The 18226-nt window shown below is 50.3% G+C and overlaps 1 protein-coding gene across 2 annotated transcripts in view; it reads right to left on the reverse strand.

Annotated features, from left to right (window-relative positions):
* fmnl1a (formin-like 1a) overlaps positions 1 to 18226 on the reverse strand; it is a 184060-nt gene that overhangs the window by 30300 nt on the left and 135534 nt on the right. For both annotated transcript variants that reach the window (XM_052038819.1, XM_052038818.1), the window contains 6 exons: positions 15351 to 15425; positions 14285 to 14395; positions 10789 to 10934; positions 9072 to 9177; positions 6606 to 6843; positions 3496 to 3846 (listed from right to left, as the gene is read on the reverse strand). In XM_052038819.1, the coding sequence (XP_051894779.1) occupies positions 3496 to 3846; positions 6606 to 6843; positions 9072 to 9177; positions 10789 to 10934; positions 14285 to 14395; positions 15351 to 15425 (1027 nt within the window). The remainder of the gene's footprint in view (positions 1 to 3495; positions 3847 to 6605; positions 6844 to 9071; positions 9178 to 10788; positions 10935 to 14284; positions 14396 to 15350; positions 15426 to 18226) is intronic.

Below are 18226 nucleotides of genomic sequence, written 5' to 3' on the forward strand. Positions count from 1 at the left end.
AGAAATCCGATGTTATCTTACAAAACGGGAGGTAAATAGAACAGCTTTAGTAAGAAAGGGTTCAAAATTTACCACAAGAATAAGTTCAGCAATGTCATAAAGATATACAGCCTGCAACCAGGCCCTTCAGCCCACTGAGTCCAGACTGACCTTTAACCATCTACTTACACTAACCCTACATTAATCTAATTCTTTTTATTCTCCCCATATTCTCATCAACTCCCCCCCAGATTCTACCATTCATCTGCACACCAGGGGCAATTTATGTTGACCAATGAGCCTTTTACCCACACTTCTTAGGAACAACTTGAATTATTTAGCAGACTGTCACGTCCAGTTCTGTGAGATATTCTGCTTGGACAACTACTGCCTGTGGAGAGGTTACACTGGTGTGACTATTTTTTGTAGCTGGATGAAGGTCGTTAGTGGGGAGCAACTAATGCTGTGCTCGTTGTCCTCACTGCCAATGTGGAAGACTTGGAGCTGTCATATTTGGTTGGAGCAGCCAAGTCAGGACATGAGAAATTGGAGCAGGAGGAGGTCTCGAGCCTGTGTCACCATTTCTCTAGACTGCATCTGAGCTTCTGTCTCAGCCCCATTTTCCTGCACTATCCCATATTCCTTGATTTCCTTAATATCCAGAAATCTATCGATGTCCGTTTTGAATGAACTCACTGACTAAGGCTCCACAGTCCTCTGGGGTAGAGGATTTTAAAGATTCACCATCCTCTGAATGTTCTCCTTATCCCAGTCTGAAGTGGCCGACCTCTTATTCTGAGACCGTGACCCTTGGCTCTAGACTCCTCAGTCAAGGAAACATCTCCTCTGCATCCAACCCATCAGGCCCTGTCAGAATTTTTTTACACTCTGGAGGATACCAGCCACTGGAGATGTATGGCACTTTTATAACAACTGCACTCTCCTGGAGTGTTCAAAGTCTAGACAATGTTGTGGTGTGACCTGAAGCAAGAATAATTTTCAAATAAATTATCTAGCACATCCAATGGAGAAAAGATTAGGTCCCAAATAGTAATGCAAGTCAGGTGGACAAATTACACATTAAACTCCACCCCGTGGCAAAAACAAGGCTGATCTTATAGACTTCCTCGTGGTAACATCAAGCAACATCTCCAGTTCTTCAGTGAAAGCATCAACTCTTAAAGTAAATTGATTGACAGCGGGATTGCAATGGTTACAGAGGGGTATCGAGTAACTTTAGGGCTGATTCTCTGACTGGATGCTCTTGGTGGAGAGAGGCAGCCAGCAGGGAGAGCTGGTTGTGGAAATATGGGCTCTTGCTGTTAGATTTTCCACTCATTAAGTACCACCAGCAGGGAGTTGTAGGCTGATGAATCAGGGAACAGTGGGATTGAAATCCTAATGGATATTTTTAGCAGAGATGTATTAGCACACTCTTAATGATATCTGTTTACGTACCAGCTTCATCAAAGAACAGAATATACTCCATTAAAAGCAGCAAAGTAATTTCAGTGCCACTTTAATGTTTCTGTTGCTTGTCACGCACCAGATTTCAATTCATAAGGGTTGGCGTGTTTAGATTCCCAAGATGACTACTGCTGTGTCAAAATTCTACAGATTCCTGTGGTCCCAAGATCATTAATGCTTTGGTATAAAATGAGGCAAGTAATCTCAGTAGAGAACTCAACCTGACTGCGCTTTAAGTTTTGCTTTGCTTACTAATCCTGTCAGTCATATTCACCAAGAAAACTGGATGTTCTTGCTCCTTTACAATGAAATCACTACCTTAAGAACACACTAAAACCATTAAGCGTTGATGGTAGTTACCTGGAGGCAAGTCTGAAGAGCATAGTTTTGTGCTCCTGTGAACTGAGTAAGTAACTCAGGATGCTTAGGTTCTGCTCTCTGGTGACGTGGGCAGCAGTGAGTAGAACTGCTACCTCACAGCTCCAGTGACCTGGGTTCAATTCCACCCTTCAGTGCTGTGTGGAGTTTGAACATTCTCCCTGTGACCACATGGATTTTCCCCAACTGCTCCGGTTTCCTCCCACATCCCAAAGACACGCGGGCTGGTAGGTTAATAGATCACGGTAAGTTGCCCCCAATGTATAGGTGAGTGCTAGAATCTGGGGGGCAGGCTGATGGGAATGTGCAGAGAATAAAAAAATGGGATTTGCGTAAATGATTGCTTCGTGGTTGGCATGGACTCAGTGGGCTGAAGAGCCTGTTTCAGGCTGTATAACTCAATGACTCTGTGCTCCAGTCATCAGAACCTACCTTCATTTATAACCAGGCTCCAATTCCACAGTTTGAAACCCCTGGAAAGGTGCAGGAATGATTCAAGACTCAGAGAGCCACCAGTAAACCCACCAGCAGTTCCCTTTGATGGATTCTATGCTGCTGCCTTTGAGCAACTCACTTCTTCCAACCTTTGGTCTGTTTGTCCACTATGTGAAGCCCTGAAGGACGGACAAACCCTGCCCATTGCCCAAGCAGCATCATGTGCTGCTTTCAGTGATATGGATGAGCCAACAAGGGCTGGAGGTTATGCTGCAGTCACGCAATATCACAAGCATCATACGCCAAAGCTAAAAGCAGTGACGAGTTGAAAGTTGGAGTGCCAGGATGTACAAGACGCCTAACCTAGCACAAGTAGGGCATGAGTGCGGTGCAAATACTCACGCGGATCGTTCTGCAGGTGTGACAGGGCGTGCAAGCACAGCAAACCAGCAGAAACACCAAGGCACCAAACACTTGAGTGTGACGACAAGATTCACCGTGCTGACACACACCACCCTAGCCAACAGTGAGAACCCATGCAAAGTTATGCAGGTTACACAGACAATCAATGGGAGGCAGCAAACATCCTTCAAGGAGCTTCATGCACCTTTGCTTTTCACTCAGTGTGACAGCACACGTGATCAGTGCACTGCCGAGATTCGCAATACCCTAAGGGCATCAGAGAAAGCTACACGGTGCGAGCCAACCTACAATCCTGTGCTTATCTCCCAACCACTGTCACAGCAACCCCGTTTCACCAGGACTCTGAACTGGGGAATTCCACTGCGTGGTGGAGTGAGACCCATTTATAAATGACCTCCAACCCACTCGAGTTCACTTCTGAGTCAGAATGCTGACCAAGTCAAACCCTGGCACAGACAACTGTGAGAATGGCAGCTCGTTACCAGGTGCCAACTGAATGGGAATCTGCAGCCTAATTACAACAGGCAATGACTTTGTTCCTCAAGCATTCTGGATTCTACAACACAGCACTGTGCTCCCACTAAATAACCGTGAACAGATGCATCAGTTGGATGCTCCTTGAAGATTCTTTCTGGCTTCCAACTGATTGCCTGTTTAACTGGCATAACTCTGTCTGAGTTTCACAACGCAGAGCCTGGGCTTATAGCACAGACTTTCCGCAAGAGAAGGAACAAACAAAACGCTTCATGTTTCACTTGACACAACATGTGATCAGCATAGGGTGAACACCAGCATCGATCGCATGACCCTTACCTGTGGTGACCTTTGTCGCTGCATTGAAGAAGGACCCCGATGCTCCTGGAGGGGGTGGAGGTGGGGGTGCCCCTGGAGGGAGAGCCCCAGGTGGGGGTGGGGGTGGAGGAGGGATTCCAGCACCTGGAGGTCCAGGGGGTGGAGGCGGTGGGGGCGGGGGTGGTGGTATACCTGCCGCTGGGGCAGCCTCACTAGCAGCCACATTGGGTAGAGGCGGAGGAGGAGGTGGAGTGAAGGCGGTCTCCGCTGACGCAGGGGTGGGAGGAGGAGGGGGACCAGTAGGAGGAGGACCTGCTCCAGAACTGGCAGCATCAGTAGCATCACCCCGAACCGTTGGTGCTGGAGGAACATCTGTCGGAGAACACAAAAACGCACGTTCAAGTTACAAGACTTAACATTTGCCAGCCGGTGACACACTGAGCTTTTCCTGATGGAGCAGCTCTCCCCACCACCGAGGACATTTACAAGAGGCAATGTCTCAGGAAGGTGACATCCATCATTAATGATCCCCACCATCTGGGCCATGTCCTCTTCTCGTTGCTGCCACCAGGCAGGAGGTACAGGAGTCTGAAGACCCACACCTCAAGGTTCAGCAGCATCCTTCCCACTGCCGTCAGGCTCCTGAACCGACCTGAAAAATCCTAATTCTACCTCGGACTATATTTCCTTCAACTTAATGTTTTATTTTTGATTATTCTGTCGTGTAAGTTGTGTATAATTTATGTTAATTTTAAGTTTATGTAATTTAGGTTTGTAATATACTGTGTTGCTGTTGCAAAAAGCTAACTTTGATGGCAATTACACCCTGGGTATGTACGCCCATGGCGATAAACTTGAAGCTGCACCCTTGGAGATGGAGGTGAAGGCAAAGAAGACACATTAACTCTCACTGCCTGCTGCAGAGGCCAGATAACGCGGAGGCAGTCCCCAACACCCCTCACACTGCCACCTCCTCACTCCAATCTGCTCTTTGCTATAGCTAATGGACGTCTTCAGGACCGAGCCCTACTGCTTTTGTATGGATGTACTTATGTGTGGCAGGATCTCTGTCAGAGTGGCAAGCAGAACAAAAGCTTTTCACAGTATCTCTGTACATGTGACTATAATAAACCAATTACCTATACAGGGGTCGTGACCCCCCCCCCCAACTGCACCATGACCTAGAAATTCCTTTGCATGAGCAAAATACTATGTGTTATGTGAAGGAATTTACCCAAATACAGGGTTTACTGAGCTGTTCTTGTTGGGGGTGCTCGAGTTCAGTGGCTGTAGCTCATGAGTCTTTGGGGATCTTCATGGAGGTGTATGGAGGGGCCTCTTCACAGGACGGGCCGGGGGCACCTGCAAAGGAGGGGGCAGGGCAGGTCCTGCTTTGCTGCAACTTAAAGGGGACGAGCCTTGCCCGCTCCTGGCCATGGAATCCAGCGTTGCGGATCCACCTGCAGGGTATGTCCCTTTTTAATATCTGTGTTTACTCCTTACTCCTATCACCCCCACATCTATCTCACTGCAGATGTCTTTCAGACCTGCCAATCAAGTCTCTGACCAGCCCCTGAGAGCCGAGTGTGCTCCCAGCCTAACCAAACTCCTACCCTTTACCCCTAACGAATGCCTCAACCCAACTCCCTCACTGCAGGTTCGACCTTCCACATCACCTCCACCTGACTCCTGGGCCTCCTCTCAACCAGGCCATCCCCTGTTGGCTGTGACCCTTCACCTCCCAAGCTGCATTGGTGGAGCTTGTGGACATTCGGCCCTTCGGCTTTCATTCTGTGCAAGGCCTGAGCTATGGTGTAAAGGCCTTATGTGCAAGAGGAGACTGCTGCGGACAACCTGGGCACAAAATATACACTAGTTGCCGCGACTTTAATGCATGGTGAATCCTGAAACAATTTCTAGGCCCACAAGTTTACTGCCAGCCAGAATCTCAAGAGATACAGACCAGGAGCTCACACCTCAGCTTCAACACCTTCTCATTCCTTCAATGTGAACTGGAATGCTTCAGGTAACAAATCCCCAACAATCCCAAGGACCGTTCTCACCGAGCGTTTGTGGAACAGAAAGAATTAGTTAACATTTTTTCAAACCTCCCGTCAACTCGGAGGCTGTAAATGTGGAGTCAGAGATTATTGAATGTCATCATAAAGGTTGACTAATCCAGGGAGGATTTTTATCCCAATTTTTATCCCAATTTCGGCAATGGGTGATCAAAGAATTTTGAGGTCCTCAATATTTACCAAAAGATCTGAGTCAGTCATTTGTAATTTTGGTCAGCTGGGAATCCACTGAGAAGGATTTGGAGAACACCAGTGGCGCAGCAGGAGGACTGCTGCCTCACTGCCCGAGTGACCCAGGTTCAATCTTGATCTCTGGTGCTGTTTGTGTAGTGTTTACATATTCTCTCTGTGACCGCATTTCCTCTGGGTGCTCCAGTTTCCTCCCACATCCCAAGGACATGCGGGTTGGTAGGTTAATTGGCGACTCTAAATCGCTCTTAGTGTGTAAGTGAGTGGTAGAATCTGAGGGGCGGGGGGGGTGGGGGGAGTTGAGGGAATGTGGGGAGAATAAAATAAAAGGATTAGTGCCAATGGGCTCTTGATGGTCAGCGTGGACTTGGTCGACCAAAGGGCCTGTTTCCCACTCTATGACTCCATGATCATCAGCCACGCAAGTTATTGAGAAATGTGCTAAGGTTTCTCTGCAACTCCACTGACAGCATCTCCTCTCACCCACTTGGGGAAGACCTGGGCTAGTTATAGAGTGAGCCAGTCAAACTCCTTCCTCATTTTCCAAAAGGATTCACTGGGAAGGGTTCAGAGAAAGAACAATGATCGTTCTGGTTCAACAAATAGTTCAAGTCTCAGTATTCTGAGACTTACTCATTTCAAAATGTCCCTCTGGTTCTGCACTCCAAACTAAATATAGTTGTTCATTCCCAGAAGCCAGTTCTATAAAAAAATTATCGTGTCTCCTGCTTTTCTACAGTCCCTTATCACAGAAGAAAAGTGATCCTGAAATCGCTGGATTGGAGCAGTGAGAGTCTAACATGTCTCCTGACAGAATGAGCAAAGTACAAAGAGTAAGGGCAGGGAAGATTTAGTGCGTTGTACCTTGCTTGGGCTCAGGCCTGGGTGTCGGTGTCGTGGTTACGACCGTTTCTTTCACTATGACCGGAACGATATCTATTTCAAAGTCTCCGTTGTCTCCACGATTGATCTTGAGCAGACCCTGCTGTTCCAGCTGGATGAGTTTCTGCTCCAAGGAAGTGTGCTGTCGGACCACCACGTTGCTGTCTGTCACCTGTGCCTGCAGAGACTGCAGCCTTGCCGCAGAGTCACTGGATTTCTCCTGTGGGGGAGAAAGATCCCTGTAAAAGACCAAGCTCCCAGGCAGCACAACACCAAGATCCAAACTTCAACATTTGCACCAATATTGGCAAACAATTGAACACTGAATTTTCCAATTTTAGGTAACTCCCTACACCATGTGACCCTTTCCCACTCCCACCCGTCCAGCCAGGGTCTGTTCACCTTTTCCATCTATCCCTCCCCCATCACCTGGACTCATCACCCTCCCCCACCTCGGCCCACCTGCCCACCACCCACAAACCTATCTACCTGGCTTTCTTCACCCTTGGTTCACCTTTCCTATTCCCTGGCTCCATCATCCCTCCCTTATCTGGTTCTACCTACTGCCTACCAGTCTAAATACTCGTCGCTCCCCTCCCTCCATCCATCATCCGGTTGCACCTATCACCTCCCAGCCCGTCTCACCCCCTCCCTCCATCCGCCCATCATCCGGTTCCACCTATCACCTCCCAGCCCGTCTCACCCCTCCCTCCATCTGCCCATCATCCGGTTCCACCTATCACCTCCCAGCCCGTCTCACCCCTCCCTCCATCCGCCCATCATCCAGTTCCACCTATCACCTCCCAGCCCGTCTCACCCCCTCCCTCCATCCGCCCATCATCCGGTTCCACCTATCACCTCCCAGCCCGTCTCACCCCCTCCCTCCATCCGCCCATCATCCGGTTCCACCTATCACCTCCCAGCCCGTCTCACCCCCTCCCTCCATCCGCCCATCATCCGGTTCCACCTATCACCTCCCAGCCCGTCTCACCCCCTCCCTCCATCCGCCCATCATCCGGTTCCACCTATCACCTACCAGCCCCTGTCTCACCCCCTCCCTCCATCCGCCCATCATCCGGTTCCACCTATCACCTACCAGCCCCTGTCTCACCCCTCCCTCTCACTTGTACACAATGGCCATCTTCCCTCGGCACCCTCAGGCCTGATGCAGGGTCCTAACCGTCAATTTGGCTCCACAGTTGCTGCTTGACTGGCTGAATTCTTCCAGCAGTTTGTTTTTTGGCAAAAAATAAATTAGGTCTAGTTAACTAGGGTTAGTTTACAAGGGGGACCGATGGTCGGTGTGAAGTCTGTGGGCAAAAGGGCCTGTTTCCATGCAGTGTGACTCCGGAATTAGTGTGAATGGGTGTCTGATGGCTGGCATGGACTCAGTGGGCCTGTTCCTGCACTCTCTCTCTGTGGCATCCAGGACGTCATGTATTAAAGGTAGAAAGACGGGTGTGAGTGAGAGGCTCAGTGAGAAGGCGCTCAGCACACAGGCTCCGAACCAACCCTCCAGAAGGCCCTGGTCCTCAGCAGACCTCCTGCTCATGGCCATCACCTGCCCAGTTCCTGCGGGCCAGACGGCTCCCACTTTGCACCTTGCTGGTTCTGAGACTCCCATCTTAAGCCGACGGGGGAAGCGGTTGCTGGTGGATGGGGGCAGGGGACATGCAGAGCAGCTGACGAGTCTGTCAGTGGGCACCCCTCAGTAGAAACTCCTGGAGTTGGGACTGCAGAGAGTTAGTGAAGGAGGGGTGGGTGGGGGCAGGGACAAGGCTTCCTACTGATCTCCAGGGAAACACCCCATCTCACAGAGATTGTAACTTATCCACCGAGGGTCTTCTGGTCCTCGGTGACCCCCTCCCCACTGTGCAGCTGTAAAGGCAAGCAAATAATCTCTGCTTGCCCACTGCGCCCTCCACCCCCCACCCCCCCACCAAATGAAATAACACTTGGTTTCAATCACATCATCAAGGTCCAAAAATCCTACTTGTGGAAGAATCCCGCTTGCTACTAGCAATTGTCCCATTCCCCTGCTTGAAACAATGCTGAGAACAGATGGGGATTGGTAACTGAGGGGTTGGGAGTCTGGGGGTGTATCAGCCCTAACGTTAACTATTTCACACTACTGTGCTCTGTCTACAGCAGGAGGGTTTGGCGGGGTTGGGGGGGTGGTGTTGTGGGGAACCTGGTGCTTTGACCCCTGCTCCACCCACCCTCCCAACCCTGACCGTAGGCCGCCCACCCTTCCCCCACTCTCCGAGGCCCCTGCTCTGACCTTTCACCTCGGAGTGAGGAAGAACCTCTCTCTTTCACTGCCTCCAGTCTGCTCTTGGCAGAGGTGGGGACTGAGCTCGGTGCCCTGTGAGCGCCCGCCCATCCCCGCCAGATCTCCCCCCACCCCAGCACTCCAGAGATGAACCGACGGCCTCGCCTCACACTCACCTTGAGAACTTCCACCTCCTTATGGGCCTGTATCAGCTGCTTCTCCAACTCTGCAATCTTCATCATGGAGTCATTCTCGGCTTCCTGCAGCTTTTCCGTCAGCTGAGCAAGGTGCAGGGTAAACAGAAACAAGAAACTGAGTCTCGACCAGCACGTGATTAGGACGCAGTTTGACAATTTGATTCTCCCCCATTCTGCCTCATCCTACCCTCAGGGATTCCAGCTGGGATAACCAAGCTTCACCCCACCACGTCCGCTGTGGAACACATGGCTGAAAGCAAATTGAATACTTACGATCAAAGGCAATGAGATACCAATAAGAAAGGGAGGATGTGGGGTGTGCAGGGAAAAGACAGGGGTTGTGGGACTAACAGAAGAATGGCTTCAGAGAGCTAGCATGAGCTGGTAGGCCAAATGGCCTCATTCTGTGTGGGATGAGTCCCTGATTTGTTCCAGTGCACTGCTCCCACTGGCACGGCAGGTTAGGAGCATCTTTTCAGCTCTGTACTCCGGTCACTGGGGGTGAGGATACAACCGACTTGGGAACGTTTCTACAGGGTCCCAGCTCATTCAAGCCACAGCAGCTGAAACTCTTTGCGTATGGCATAACTTTCCCGCCAGGCAGCAGGAACCCTTCAGAAGACATCAGGGAAATATTTTTAAATTGCTTTAAGGAGATGGTAATGTGGTTAAATAATTAATAGAGAGTGTAGGGAGGGAGTTTTTGCAGTGATGGGTTGGGTTCCATAGCTGAGGGTACTGATCACTAGGAGCCACTGGTCTGCCCAGGGACCTATGTATAGGGGAGAAGGAATCATTGTTCCCTGCGGCGAATGGTAGTGGACTTTTCCACATTGAAATTTACACCGTGGTCACGAAGCTAATGTCTTGGCTTTGAGCCCCATGGATACCGGTTCACGCTGCAAGAAACAGAACAGGACCCACGGCTGGACTGGATACCTGGTGTCAGGACCGTCTGCTCACACTGTGGAACAGCGGCAGGATGACACCCACACACCTGCTGGTCCTCAGAGATCACTCTACCGACTTGCCCATTCTGGCTGCAGCTGCTGAAGGTCTGTACAGACCAGCAACAGCACAGGGGCCTCCGCTGACCTTCTCAACAGCAGAGTCGAAATCAAAATGGCACAACGACCTCCGAGAGTCATTGACAGCTGGCTGGTTGTGACCCAATACAGTTAAACTCCAATAACCCAGCACCGCTGGGACTCTGATTGTGCTAGACCAGCAGATTTTCCAGACTACTGAATGTTACTCCCTATTAACACCCAAACATACTTTTATTTCATTTTTCTTTGCATGTTATACAGCATAATAAACTTTCCAGTGAACCCGTTGAGGGTAAAGGGAGTGGGAGGTATACAAGTACTTCCGACCCTCTGGCTAAAGACCATTCCATTTTCCTGACCCCTAGTGTTGCACAGCCAGCTTCAGCTTTTGACCACACACCCGGCCCACAGTTCGGATCCCAGGTCCGTCCTCATATCCCCGATCACATTCCAGACTAATGGGTCAGATGCCCGACCATCATTCTGAACAGTCAGGTGCTGGATTATCAGAGTTTTACTGCAGTAGTCTCTTTCTCTCTCTCTCCCCACCTCCCCCCCCCCCACCACCCGAGTGAGATCCCTTACAGTGAGTTGGTGCCTGAGTGTATATAATACCCAAACCTCCTCCCCCTCTGTCAGTACCTGATTTTACTTCTCCCTGCAGTTCCTCAACATGTTCCAACACTGCGTTCTTGGTCTCCGCATCCTCCAGCAGTGCACCAACGTCAAACACGTTATCCAGGTACGCCTGGATCTGAACCTGCAGCCTCTCACTTTCCGATGGCTTCAGTTTCTGCAAATTAGCCAACACGTTATTTTATCGGACCTGCCACAACAAGCAGGAGCCCAGACAGCAGCCTGGGATCAGTGCTTTTCCTGCGTCAAAGCTCCCCCGTGTTTGCTCCCAGCTCCTTCCAGTGACATTTCAACCTGTGGGACTGTCAAGGGTAAAACAGCGCAGGGTAGATCTTTGCAGGTGTTAAGCATTTGAATTGGAGGGTCATCCTTTAGAAAGTCCTATCCCCTGGAGCAGTGAGACAATAAGAATTCCAGACTGTAATGTACACCTTTGTATTAACATCACTGAGCAACAAACTCACGAGTGTCAGATGGGATTCTTTTTACTAGGATAGCACCAAAGTGAAAAAGGCCATTCTAATTTCAACATCAGGATACACATGATGGTGGGTGTTTCCTCGGCAACAGTCAGTTTGGTGCATCATGGGAGAATTTGGAGCACCTTAAATGCAGAAGGAACTCCGTGAGCCTGCTCTGCTACTCGGACAAGATCCTGGTGGACATGAGCGTGGCCCTCAGCTCCATCTTCCTGCCTGTTTCCCATGACCCTCAACTTTAGGAGTCCATAAAACCTGTCCATTTCAGCCCTCACTCCATCCAAAGACTCCACCCTCCACAGCCTGTCACAGAGTCATCAAGAGATATAGCACAGAAACAGGCCCTTCAGCCCATTGAGTCTGCACCAACCATCAACATTTACCCTAATCCTACATCAATCCCATGTTTTTATTTCCCCCATTCTCATCAACCTCCCCCCTCCCCCTCCAAAATTCCACCACTCACTACATTAGGGGCAAATTACAGTGGCCGATTAACTTTCCAACCTGTAGGTCCTGGGGACGTGGGAGGAAACCGGAGCACACGGAGGAAACCGGAGCACACAGAGGAAACCCACACTGTCACAGGAAGAGCGTGCAAACTCCACACAGACAGCACCTGAGATCAGGATTGAACCCAGGTCCCTGGTACTACGAGGCAGCAGCTCTGCTGGCTGTGCCACCTTGCCCCCGTGCCACCTCTCTGGGGGAGAGAATTCTCGAGTCATGATCCTCTGAGGGAAGAAATTCCTCTTCACCTCCATTGATCTGAAACCGTGCTTTCTGGTCCAGATATTTGCAGGAGGGAGAAGTTCCCTCTCACTCTCCACGCTGACAAGTCCCCTCCGAAACTTCTACATCCCAACAAGATCAGTCTCATTCTTCTAACTCCAGAGAACAGACGTCACTAGACAACCCGGACAAGCGGGACCTTCCCAAGCAATTGAGGGACTGGGACTTCTTATCAGTCAACTGTCTTCTTTCCCTTTGCTTGATTGGTCCCCCTCTACTTCACTGATGACCTCAAGTCCACCACCTCCAGATGTTACGCCCAACCCCTCGGACCCCAGTCTACCCCGATTCATCCATTCGAGAGCAAAGGGGGTGGCATGAAACATCACTGGCAGACAGGATTAAGCAACGTTGCAAAGCTTTTTATACTATATTAAGGGCAAGAAGTGACCAGGGAAAGAGTAGGGCCCATTAGGGGCCAAAGTTGCATTGTGTGTGTGAAGCCAGACATGGGTGAGGTCTTAAATGAATATTTCTCATCTATATTGACTAAGGAGGGTGCCATAGCAGGAGAATTTAGGAAGTGGAATGGTGAAATTCTAGCGCATGGAATCGTCAAAAAGGCAGAGACATTAGACGTCTTAGCAGGCTTAAAGGTGGATAAATCTCCGGCCCCTGATGAGATATATTCCAAGCTGCTATGGGAGGAGATTGCTGGGGCTGTGAGAGATATTAATAAATTTTCGCTGGCTGCAGGTGAGGTTCAGATGACTGGAGGACAGCAAATGTGATACCTTTATTCAAGAAGGACAGCACGGATAAGCCCGGTAACTCGAGGCCTGTGAGCCTCACGTCAGTGGTAGCTGTTTGGAAAAAAATATCCCGAGGGACAGGATTGTACTTGGATTGCACAAGATTACACTTGGAAAGGCAGGGATTAATCGAAGATCATCAGCATGGAATCGTTGGGGGGAGATCCTGTCTGAATAATTGGATTGAATTCTTCGAAGGGTTAACAAGAAAACAGTGTGGCGAAAGGTTGTGATGTTGTTGACAGTGAGGAAGATAGGCTTAGGTTACAGGAGGACATTGATCGATTGGTAAAATGGGCAGAGCAATAGCAGGTGGAATTTAATATTGATGTGTGAGGTGATGCACTTTGGGAGTAGTAATAAGAGTAGGGCACATACAATGAATGGTCAAGCCCCAGGTGCATTGAGGTACAGAGGGACCTTGGTGTACAAGTCCAAGGATTGCTGAAGGTGACAGCATGGGTGGAGATAGGTGTGGATGCTCGCCTTCATTAGCCGTGGCAATGAATATAAGAGTAGGGAGGATATGATACAGCTTTATAAAACACAGGTCGGCCCACAGCGGCAGCACTGTGTACAGCTCCGCTCAGCACACCGTAGGAAGGACCTGACTGCACTGAAGAGGGTGCAGAGGAGGTTCACCTGGGTGTTGCCTGGGATGGAGCTTTTCGTTTATGAGGAGAGGCTGCGTTTGCTTTTATTGGAATGGAGGAGGCTTGAGGGGGGACCTGATGGAGGTGTACAAAATGACGAGGGGCATGAACAGGGTAGATGGCAGGAAACTGTTCAGCAGAACAGAGGTGTCAAAAGCTAGAGGGCATTGGATGAGGGTGAGGGGAAGAAGTGAGGAGAGGAAGACCTTGAGGGTGGCTGGAATTGGGAACGCACTGGTGGAGGCAGAGACTTTCACAGCGCTAACAAAGTATCTGGACAAGCATGTGAACTGTCAAGGCACAGAAGGTACGGACCAAGCGCTGGTAAATGGAATGAATATAGATGGGTATTTGATGGTTGGCACAGACCTGGTGGGCCAAAGGTCCTGTTTCTGAGCTGTACAACTCCATCAAACTCCCCCACCCCTCCACCCCACCCTGCGTCATCTACCCCCCAAAGCCGTGCCCTTTCCCAGCACCGGCCTTGACACCCTCGCCTTGCTGACAAGGGATGTGTTGCCCCTCTCCACCTCATGCCCCGACCTGATTGGACCAGGGCGACCTGCCATTGTGACCCCTGCCTGGGTCCTGAGAAACAGGGGTCAGTGCTTCAATCCCCAAAATGTGCAGTGCCCATTAGGCTGTCTCATGGGCCTCGGCCATAGCTGTTGGTAAAACCGAACCACCACGGTGACCCCCATCCAACACTCCCAATGGGTGCTCAAAGGCCCACCATCGCCCTCCAGTGGACAGGCACGGCCTCTGCTGACCCATGGAGATCACACCTCACTGCTGCTGACAACCTCTAGCCACCGTGCTGCGCTCTCTTACGTTAAGGTACTCGTCCAGTCCCAGCAAGGTGAACTCAAACTGTAGGTGGACCCGGAAGTTCATGTCCTCGACGGAATGCACGACGATGTTAATGAACTGCATACAGGCGACCTGTGGAGAGCGGTAAAAGGGCACTGGGGTTACTGACCACAAAGGTACTTAGAGTGAAGAGGGGAAACGTCTTATGGAGGGGGAGGGGGAAGGCGGAGAAGGAGGCAGGAGGGGGAGAGAGAGGGAGGAGGGGAGAGGGAAAGAGAGCAAAAGTGAGGGGGAGGGTGATGGAGATATGGGGAGAGGGGGAGAAAGAGTGAGAGAGAATGAGGGAGAGAAAGTGACAGAGAGTGAGAGAGAGAGAGTGGGGGGGCAGGGTGGGGGGGGAAGAGAGAGCAAGAGAGCGAGAGAGAGACAGACAGACAGACACTGAGAACACTTGAAACCTAAAGCCTGCACCAAAGCCAATGTTATTCTTCAGGCTGTTATATTTAAACTGGGCCTGAAGAGAGTACGGCCCAACCAGCTGACCCTGCAGCCACTGACGGCGCACTCTCTGATGGACAATGCCGCCCCGTTGAGGGAATCTTCAGCCGACATCTGCCGGACTCCTGTGAGCTGCCTCACACCACGTGGGAGCAGCTTGTTGAACTGCTGCCTCCCAGACCCTGTGGCCAGCTGCTGACTGCCTGCAATGCCCCAACAACTGCGTCGGCTTAAAACACTCGTGAGCACAAGGCTGGATGGAAGGCTGCCTCACAGAGGCCAAGCACATGTGGAATGGGTGGGCCCACTGCTTGGAAAGGACCACCCAGCCTGGTAATCATGCACCAACCGATCGTCAGATCCACCTTCTGTGCAAGGTGGGGTTCAACACTCACTTCACTAACACCCCCCATGGTTTGGGGACTGGAGTATCCCAGCCACACTGGGCACATCAGGTACAGAGTACACTCCAATGATACATGAGCTTGGAATGAAGTCAATGAAGAGCCTCCTTCCCTGACAAGTCTACAGGGATGATGGAAGCTCGTCTGACCCCATGCCTGGGAAGCTCCCGGCCAAACCAACGTACCATGAAGTCGATGTTGCTGTCTTCATTTCGGAAATATTCCATGAGCCTTTCAAAGCGGACCTTCTCCCGACAGACCTGAAAGAACACAGCCAGAATGACACATCCCCTCCTTGATCACAACTGCCCACTTGCCGAAGCACAATGTCACTGATTCTTCCCCTGCTGCTGTTGGAGAGAAAGGGAAGGAGAGGCAAACCACGTTCGTGGAATGAGTTGGCTTCTGCTGAAAGGATGGCGGTGGACAACCAACAGGTCGTGCTGGCGATGGAGGACTTCCTCCTCACTGCTCGGCTCTTCTCGAACCTCCATAACCCCACCCCACCCCCATCAAAAAGCAGCAGCAGGCAGGAGCAAGCTGGAGGTCAAAGATCAGTGTATTCCGCCACTGACACAGCACAGAGCTCAAAGGTCCTGGGCTGGGGGATGGTGGGGAGGCGCGGCGGTGAGTAAACTTTGCAATGTCCCAAGGCATGACTGGTGTACGTACAGTGACCCCATTCATCTGAGTGAAAAGGTGAGTGTTTTACTTTATCTTAATATTTTTAATTAATTCCGTAGGCTTTGTGATGTTTTTAATTAAACTTATTTTGTGCAACGATTTTTGTTTACGCCTATTTACACAGTTTTTCAATCAAAGACCCCTCCCACCCCATACATTCTCTCTTCTCCCACCCCGCCTCCCACCCCCCCCACCATCGGGCAGAAGGTACAAAAGCCTGAAAGCACGTACCACCAGGCTCAAGGACAGCTTCTATCCTGCTGTTATACGACTATTGAATGGACCTCTTGTACAATAGGATGGACTCTTGACCTCACAATCTACCTCATCATGGCCTTGCACCTTATTGTCTGCCTGCACTGCACTTTCTCTGTAACTGTAACACTATATTCTGCGTTCTGTTATTGCTTTTCCCTTGTACTACTTCGATGTATCGATCTGTATGGATGGGATGCAAAACAAAGTTTTTCACTGTACCTTGGTACAGGTGACAATAATAAACCAATTTACCAATTTTGCCAATGCCCCTGATTACCAGAAACTAGTTCAGTCCTCTCACAGTGGCAAGCTGTCAAAGGCCATCAGGACTGTCAAGGTCAGGGACTGCGGATTGGCCACCTCAGGACACGTTACCACTCACGTCCTGCTCTGATTTTCAGGGGGACTCCCAGGTGTAGAGGGCTAACCCTCTGTACCCTGTTGAGATTAGTGCAGGAGGGCAGTGGGCTCGGGGTGGATCCAGAACGGTCCTGCCCAATGGTGACTTTCAAAACAGAACTGGACATTGACATGAAAAGGAAAAAGAATGTCGCAGGGGTCTGAACACAGAACACGGAACCATGCAGCCCTGCGACCCACTGGGTCTGTGTCTCCCATGTTGGCCATCCAAACTACTTCCATCTGCCTGCACGTGGTCTGTATCCCTCCATTCCCTGCCTGTTCTTGTCTAAATGCCCGTGGTTTAGTAGAACGGGAATGGGGCTACGTGGATTGTACTCTCTTAAACAATACACAAAAAGTGCTGGAGGAACTCAGCGGGTCAGGCAGCATCCATGGAGGGAAATAAACAGTCGACGTTTCGGGCCGAGATCTTCATGAGGACTGGCAAACAAGAGGGCAGAAGCCAGAATAAGAAGGTGGGGGGGGGGTGCGGGTGGGGGTTGACCCTTTATTTCCCTCCATCGATGCTGCCTGACCTGCTGAGCTCCTCCAGCACTTTTTGTGTATTGCTCCAGATTCCAGCATCTGCAGAATTTCTTGTGTCTCCGTGTATTTTATTAAAGCTAGCATAGCCATGATGGGCCAAATGGCTTTCTTGTGTGATGTAGGATTCTGTAAAATGTGTATTAGTCATTTGGTCCATCAAAATGGATTCAGCCACAGTCTTTGTCTGCCTGCCTCCACCCCTTCACTCCTACAGCACCCTCTGCCCCTACATCCTCCGTCCTTCCATCCCTCAGAACCCTCCATGCCTTCAGAACCCTCCATCCTTAAAGAATCCACCATCCCTACAGAACCCTCCGTCCCTCTGTGCACATCTCCGAGAGGAACAATGATTATGGATCTGAATTCATTTCCAGGCCTTGTCACATCTTCACAATATTCCCAATCACTTTGTCTCCAGTGATTTTACTTTGAAGAACGGGCGATGCCACCGTTGTGCACACTGCAAGTGTAACCACTGGAGTAGCCACAGCACTAGCAGCACACACAGCAGTCCCTCCGCTAACCCACAACCAGCCACTCACATCCTTCAGTCCTCTTATTCATCCCCAGGGTGCACCATCATGGGCAAGACAAGAAAAATTCCCTCAAAGTCTGGAGATCAAGGTGGAGACGGCTCCTCTGAGGTAGGTGTGAAGTGCAGGATGCATGAACGCTGCTTCTGAAATTTGGTCCAATGGATCTCATCAGGAACAGACTACAGAAGAGGAGTTCAAGGTACATCTATTGGAGTATGGTATGTTAGTGCCCGTGGTGAATAGCCCAGTTTCTCACTGTTACCCTGCAGTTTGTTTGCATATCAGGGCACGCTACATTAGCAGAAGCTACAGGGAATGAAAGGAATTTGAGTAGCAGAGATAATACCAAGAAAATATTAATGACCAGAACTGTTAATTCACCTAGTTGTACAGAGAGAGTCAGTGGGGAGGTTGTGAAGTGCTTCACTATACGGAAGGTATTTAAGTTCTCTGTATGGTTCCAGGCACCTGCATCACGGCAGACGAGCATCTGAGAGCACTGCCTAAAGCAGAAGTGAACAGACTGGCTGATCATTGCCTCTACTCATCCACTTCTGGAGCCAAAACTGTCCTGGATCCTTAGCGGGAACAGAGATTTAATGCTCTGCAGGGAAGCTTCTTGCTGCTGTTCTAAC

The sequence above is a fragment of the Pristis pectinata genome, chromosome 25, assembly GCF_009764475.1.
Source record: "Pristis pectinata isolate sPriPec2 chromosome 25, sPriPec2.1.pri, whole genome shotgun sequence".
In the NCBI taxonomy this organism is placed as follows: domain Eukaryota; kingdom Metazoa; phylum Chordata; class Chondrichthyes; order Rhinopristiformes; family Pristidae; genus Pristis; species Pristis pectinata.